The 7,321-nt window shown below is 55.1% G+C and overlaps 1 protein-coding gene across 2 annotated transcripts in view; it reads right to left on the bottom strand.

Moving 5' to 3' along the window:
- Window positions 1-1,646: 1,646 nt before the first annotated feature.
- HMGXB3 (HMG-box containing 3) overlaps window positions 1,647-7,321 on the bottom strand; it is a gene marked incomplete at both ends in the record, with an annotated part of 46,240 nt that continues 40,565 nt past the window's right edge. For both annotated transcript variants that reach the window (XM_084252298.1, XM_084252299.1), the window contains 5 exons: window positions 1,647-2,111; window positions 2,879-3,088; window positions 4,314-4,430; window positions 5,173-5,306; window positions 6,572-6,791. In XM_084252298.1, coding sequence (XP_084108424.1) covers window positions 1,647-2,111; window positions 2,879-3,088; window positions 4,314-4,430; window positions 5,173-5,306; window positions 6,572-6,791 — 1,146 coding nt within the window. The remainder of the gene's footprint in view (window positions 2,112-2,878; window positions 3,089-4,313; window positions 4,431-5,172; window positions 5,307-6,571; window positions 6,792-7,321) is intronic.

Here is a 7,321-nt window from a genome sequence, read left to right as displayed (position 1 = left end):
CCCTTGGTCGTCTCCACTGCCCAGCCCAGCTCTGAAACTCAGGGAGGACCCCACTTTCAGGATCTGGGCCATCACTGCCAGTCAGGGGTGCGGGGCTGGGGCTGAGCCCTCCCCCCACCCCCACGTTCTCAATGCTGTGGCCTCCTGTCCGCTATGCCAACTGGGAGAACCCCCAGCTCACCCCCTTAACCTTGTCCCCAATTCCAGGAGCCCTGTCCCTACTCCCCTCATGTCTCCATGGAAACAAACTGGCTTGGAAACTACAAAGCCCCCAGAGACACCCTAGCTTTGAGAAAACAGGGCTCCTGGGCCTTGGCAGAGTGGAAGGACCGCTCCCCTAACACAGCAGAGCGTTTAAAGAGGACAGGTGCCCAGAGACGGTGCTCTACTTGGGCTCTTGGAGCAGGGGGGCTCCTTGGCAAGAAGCCCCCATCTCTGCCTACGGCCTTCCCTCCCCACCACACCAGCCCTGGACCTGGTATGCTGTAATGAACAGGTGGCAGCTAAAAGTTTGGGGTGTTCTGCCCAGTCCCCCATCATCCTGAGCTGGAAGGCAGGCAACCTGTGTGGCTGGCCACACCAAGCAGCATGCACCCCCAAGTTGACTCACAACTAACAGTGACACTGCGGGACGTTCATCAGCATTAAACTAACAGCATTAACACAGACGGCCTCTGGTTCTTTGCGCCGCTTGCGGGCCTGAGGCCTCCCCACACCCGTGACCCGCTGGCACAGTGCGCATGCACTTGACTCGCTTCACCAAAATCAGATAATTTAATAAATTTTATTCTTGTCGGGGGAAGTGAGAGGGGAAAAAAGCCACCTACTCTGCTCCTCTCAATAACTTAAATAACACACGGCCAGCTCCCAGGCCCCCAGCAAACCCTGGGCACTGAGCAGTCCGCTGTTTCCTTTCAGCCTGGTCCGCTTCCCCTTCACAGAAGGGAGTTTCTCCTACTGCTGCCAGGTTATGTCATGCCCGAGGACCACATCCCCGCCGTGGGGAGGGCCCGGGGAGGATGTAGGTGCAGCAGCAGTGGCCAGGGAAAGGAGGAAGGGGACCCTCTTCCTCAAAGTTTGGGGCAGAGAGGGAAGTCCTGGAAGAGCTGCGGCTGCTTCTCCCACCTCAGCTTCCCCTATAGGGTAAAGGAAAAGCAGGAGGAAAATGCAGCCCTCCTTGAGAGAATCAGGAACCAAAGGGGCCCCCAGAGCAAATGAAGCCCCCAAGGCCCAGGGTCAAAGGCAACAGGCTAAGGAACTCGTGGGGGTGGGCCCTGGAGACGGCGTTCCTCGGGGACAGAAGACACCTCGCGGCCTTCCCACCTAGTGCCAGACTCCCGCCTCGGCCCCCCCGGGGCCCTAGCAGGCCAGGTACCCACCAGGCACCCTCAGGCTCCCTCCCCTCTGCTGAACACACCATGTCCCCCCAAGTGCTCTCTTGGGCTGGTAAGGAGCGCTCTGCTGCCTTTCCCAACCCCGTGAGGTGGCGAACCAAGGACTGGGCCCCGGCGTGCTCAGGAAATGGAAGCTCTTTGGTCAGTCCCAGCATCAGAGGCCCTCTCTGCAGGCGAGCCTCCCTCCGCCCCTGCCCGGGCCAGGCCTCGTATGGCTTGAGAGAGACGGTGTAGTCTCTGTGCAGAGCCTGTCTATTCTGCCGCCACGGCTGCCTCCTCTTCCTCACCCTCCTCCATCTCTGTCTTGATCTGAGCAACCCCCAGGCGGTAGAGGGTGTCGCGGATGACCACCTCGCCAGGCTGGCAGCTCTGCACGATGTCGTGGATCTGCCGGTTGACAATCTCGCGGCTGGTGAGGAAGTCCATGAGGCGATTGTAGAGGTAATAGTGGGTGGCGTTGTCAAAGGCGATGGGCCGCTGGCGGACACTATTTGGTTTGCTGTCCCGGATGGAGGCCAGGATGGTTGTGTAGGGTGCCAACTCAGGGCACAGGGCCAAAGAGTGGTGCCCGGCGCTGGGGTCACCAGGGCTGGGCTGTGTGCTGGCATGGACGATGCGCCGGGTGGCAGTCTTGGTGACAGGGTGCTGGACGGAGTGCTCAGCCTCTGTCACATCCACAGCATAATGCTGATCCAAGAGCTCTGGGCAGGACACGTTCTAGGAGAGAGAAGGCACTTGAACATGAAAGAAGGAGGCGTGCAGGGAAGGCTGGGTCAGCCAGCCTGCTTAAATCCCGTGTCACCATGCACCTGCGGCCCCTCTCCTCCTCTGGGCCCTGTCTCGTATGAGAACAGGGACAGAGCAGATGCTGAATTACCTGGGCCACGACTGTCACCGCGCCTCATCAGTTCAGAGGGGGTGGTAGGGTGGCAAGTGGGGGTGGTGCCCACTGAGGCTCAGAGCTTTTTGCTGTGCCCCACAGAAGCTCTCAGTGGGACCCCGGGACAAAGAAGAGGTGATGGTGAGCTGTCCTTTTCCTCCTAAGGTTTCTTCCAGCAAAGGGCACGGCTGGCCTGAGGGTGTCCACTGTCTCTGTAAGAACTACTCACTGCCCAGTATGACACCAGGATGGGGCAATCAGCAACGGCCATGCCACTAACCAGCCATGTGACACAAGTCCACTCCCTCTGGGTTGTACTCTCCACTTTCAGAACAGGAGGGGGCAAATGAGGTCAGTTAGGATCTGGAAGGCAACTATGTACGTGGGACACCCTAGGCACGCTATGGACACACTATGGCCTCACATGCACAAAAAATAAGATTTTTGTGGGTAAATGCTGACTCCAGAGCATCAAGAAAAAATATTGGTGGAGGCAAAGGATGCTGGAAATGGTTCCATAAGGCCTTCCTGAAGGACTGGGGGGGGGGGGGTGAGACACTGTTGGCCTATGAGAATCACTCCAGCTCCTCAGAAGAGAACTCACCACAGGCGGCTCTGTGGGGCTGGAGAAGCAGCCCTGGTTCCTCCCCCACATCTGGTTGGTCAGTTCAGGGTACCAGAGATCGGCACACAGGGCCACTGGGGTGGCCATGTCTACCACGTAGACGGGCGGCCAGTGGCGGGAAGAGGCGAGCAAGTCCACGTGGTCCAGGGCGCTCTCGCCCCGCACAAGGTACTTAGAGCCACAGACCACCTGGAGGAAAGAGAGGCCCAGCACAGGGTTTTAAAAAGCTGTTCTATAGACAAGTCAGGCCCTCACTGGATTCGTTCAGGGAGTTCACTAGAAAGCCTTGTCATCCTGCCATAGCCAAGTCATTCTGCTTCCCTCCTACTTCTGTCCCTAACAGCTGAGGTTGAGGCTGACAGGACCGCTCTGAGTCACAGCCCCCCTTCTTGTGCCTCCCCAGCACCATCCAGTTCAGTGCTATCCAACCCTACCACATGGTGTGGGCAGCTAAGAGCTGGTCACAAATGGAGGTTTCTGGAACCCAACATGACCTTAAGAATTAGTCTCTGTAGGTGCGGCCCAAGCATCTGTATTCTGAGCAGCTCCCCCCACCCACCATGCTGTGCTGCCCAGGCGGGAGGCGGAGACAGGAGTCAATAGCTCCACTGCCAGGAAGCGCTGCACATAGTGGGGAGTTCAGACTCCACGCCCAACATGTACACCCACCCGTCCTGCTGGTGTCCCCCTCCCAGTGCCGAGATCTATGGCTCTCCTGTCCCTGTGTCACTGCTTCTTGTGAGAGGATTTCCAGTCACAATGACATAATCCTCTGAGCAGGCTCTCTCCCCATTCAGTGTGTTTGGGGTTATTAACCCCAGCACCTTCCTGGATGGGCCTACTCTGCACAGCATGATCTTCCCTAAACCAGATCACAGCCCCACCCTGTTTCCCAATCCAAGCCATCTAATGGACACTGCATCCCTCAGAAAAAATCTCCAAACTTTTGTTCTGGCCTACAAACCACAGATCTAGTATGGGGTGGCCACTAACCTTCCTCCTCTTGGATCACCAGTTTCCCACCCAGGCCCAAGTTCCCTCTGCTGAACTTTCCTTCCCTGGCTCCTTGCCGGGGCTATGGCCTTCTCTGGGTGGTGCATGGTGAGAGTTTACTCCTCTTACTTTCCATGCCAGGGTCTTCCTTCAGAGCTACCACCAAGCCATGGTGATATACCCATCATAAAAATAGGTCAGCCAGAAAGGAGTGCTGTCTGTGGCTCACTTTGGGGCCCTCGATAACCAATGCAGGGGTCAGCACATGGTAGGTAGGAAGCTTGATAAATACTCCCTGATGACGACCCGACTCCTTCTTAGCCCAAAGGCTGGCACCCGACCCACAAGATGAGAGGGATCAATGACACCCTGTATGGGTGTTCTGACATGGACAATTCACCCACCCTGGTTGTCCTCTTACCTGGTGGGGGCACACCTTGTAGATCTTACCCCCTGTGAACTGAGGTGGGGGCTGTCTGGCACTGGCTCCATTCTGGACAGATTTGTAGAGGGCCAGCAAGGAGAAGCAGAGCTGGTCCTGGGACAGAGGACAAGATTACCAAATGAGGCCAACTGCTAAGGGACCAGGCTTCAGTACCCAGAGCAAAAAAGAATCAACTGCCAAGGTCAAGTAGGCCTCACCAGCCCAAGCTGCTCGAGGGCCCCTCCAGGAACCCAAGGCCTTGAAAGGATAAAGTTATGGAGCCAGCCAAACAGAGCAAGCTGCCACACTCCGAGGTCCGAAATGTTCCTACTAAAGGGCAGGGAAAGCTGCTAAGAGAAGTAACAGTCACACCTGAACCAAAAGGAAGCACACAACTATCCAGAGCCTATCGGTATGAATTAAGGTAGGCCACGTGTGGCCACAATGTGCGTGTGCACACTCGTGCATGCTCACACGTCCCTGGATGCAACGGCGCCCATTCACCTAGAGCCTGGTCAGGAGACAACCAGACACTATACAAAGCACCTTCCTTGAAACAACCCTCAGGGAGTATTTTGGCTACTTTCACTTGGCAAATGAAGAAAAACAGACTCTGAGAGGTGTGGTAGCTTATGCAGGGTCACAGTAAACAGGAGAGCTGGAAGCCCAGGCCCACCACCTTCCGCACAGGACTGATGGGGGAGAGCCCTCCAGTGTGCGTGTGCCCAGGCCTCCTGCCCCCAGCACCCGCTGTCCAACATAGCGCAAGGCAGACTTGCATATCCCTGCTCAGAAAAATGGGCCCATTAGCCTGTTACCAAAACTTCTATCTCAACTGCCGCCCTCGAATGCTTACCTTAGAGTCATCTGCCCCAAAGGGGATGCTGCACTGCCTGAGCAGGTGCCGCAGGTCATCTTCATTGTAGGTGCTGATCTCCTCCAGCCTGCAGGCGCCCTCCTGGAGCAGCCTCACCAAGGCACTGCCATTGCCTGCAAGAGATAAGAGACATGGGGCTGGGAAGGTGCTGTGCCAGGATACCTCTTGAATGAAGCTGAGAACCGGGGTGGGGTTGGGTGGGAGGGTGCCAAGAGCCAGGCCAGCCACGTACAGAGGGCCCAGGGCTCGGGGGAGGGGCACCCGAGGTGGGTCTGTTAACTTCCACAGCGAAGTCCAGTCAAGTTGCTCAGAACTGGCTTTCTGACCCTGAACACTAATGGACAAGACCCAGCAGACAGCCCTTGCAAATACCCCATAATGGGTCGGCTTTCCTCTGTGCAGGTTTTGCAGAACCCAGGTGGCAGCGGCTCACCACAAAGTCACAGCAACGAGAACAGCGGCTCTCCTTTAAAGACACTCTACTGAGTCCCCAAACCAGCCTGACCACAGTTACTGGGACCTTAAAAAAACACTCCTGAGCTTTGAAGCAGCGAACACAAGGCAGGACCTCAGTATCTACTGCATGTGAGGAAGTGCTGTTTGAGAATCAGTAGATCCCGAAATATGACAAACCTATTTAGCAGTTCATGTCCTGAATTTCATATATGAAAATAGAAAATAAAGTGTATTACACTGGAAAAAAAAAGTACTATTTGTGAAAATTCTGTTTCAGTTACAGATATACACACTTGTGCAGATTTATGCACCACGAGGGTCATGACGCAGTTATTTTTTACTGTGAGATGCAAAAGCAAAGCATTTCACATTTCGCAGCAGTGCGAGTCCTTTGAGTTGAGAACAGCACATGCCTCCTTTGTGAATGGAGCAGAGGATCCGTGCAATGATGGGCTTTGGTGGAGGCCACCTAACTAGGTAACATACCTGGGCAGTGGCCCCAAGTTGTCAGAAACCTATGTTCTCAGTAGTTCATTCAGGGTGTCTCCCCTCATGTGTAATGCAGTGTCTACAAAACCATCTTAAAGATCCATTTACAAAGCAGGTTCCCTGGCTTCCCTGCACGTATCAGTGAGGATCTCTGGGACGGACCCGACCAGCAGCACCTTTCAGAGGATTTCCACTGTCAGTGTAGTGTGCTGCAGACAGCTGACAGCCAGCCCTGAAGTCAGCCCTGATATATGGCTGGCAACTTCTCAAAACTCGGCACCGTGAATTTAATCTCAGGTTGTTGCCCACTTTCCAGAAAAGCCATAGAGGCAGGTCAGCCCCCTCCCTACAACCTGTGCCATCCTGCCACGGACAATGTCCCGGACTCCAAAGTAGGCCTGCCCTGACTCCAGTCAGCTGCCAGGCACCTTACCAGGTGCCGGCTGCACATCCAGGCTTTTGTCTCTCTCCGTGTTGACGACCATAGCTCCTCTCATGAGTGGTGGGAAGAAGGGCGCGATAACAGAGGCATCAAACTTGGTGATGGGGATGCTGGTGGGGAAGGCCACTTGCTCGATCGCCTCTGTCTCCATCGTGGCCCAGAAATCCTCCACATTGACTTCATTAGAGCTCAAGAACTCAGGCCAGGTGAACTAAGGGGTCAGGATAAAAAGATCACATTGTAGGAGCCATGGAGCATTAGCAACACAGAACCTACCTCCCTGATACATGGCCCACGGCAACCAAGGCTGGGGGGCAGGAGTCTGACAGCCCTACACTGCCAGGATGTCTCCACATGGAGCACCTTAGTTCCCAATGCCCTTCAGCCTACTGCTCCTCCCACACCAAAGCACCCCCCAGACCTATACTTTATTAGATGCAAAAAAGCCTTCATTATTAACACCCATTTAAGACAAAGCTCATTGTACAATAAGAATAACAGAGAGGCTTGCCAGGAAAGGGGAGCCAGCCCTGCCAGGAGAGGGGAGCCACCATCTGTGTATGTGTCATGAGCCAGGCACTAACTCCTACAGTATCAGGGAAGGGGTCAGAGTGAGACACTAGACTGAGGGATAGAATAAGAAGTGAACAAAGTTCTAGTTCCAAAGTCTAAGCCCTTAATCCCCAAACCCAACTGGCAGGCATGAGAATAAGATGGAGTAACACTGCACCCAGCTTCCAA

The sequence above is a fragment of the Talpa europaea genome (assembly GCF_964194135.1).
Source record: "Talpa europaea genome assembly, chromosome: 13".
NCBI lineage: Eukaryota > Metazoa > Chordata > Mammalia > Eulipotyphla > Talpidae > Talpa > Talpa europaea.
Note: the sequence above shows the minus strand (reverse complement) of the source record. Positions and strands in the feature narration are given on the sequence as shown.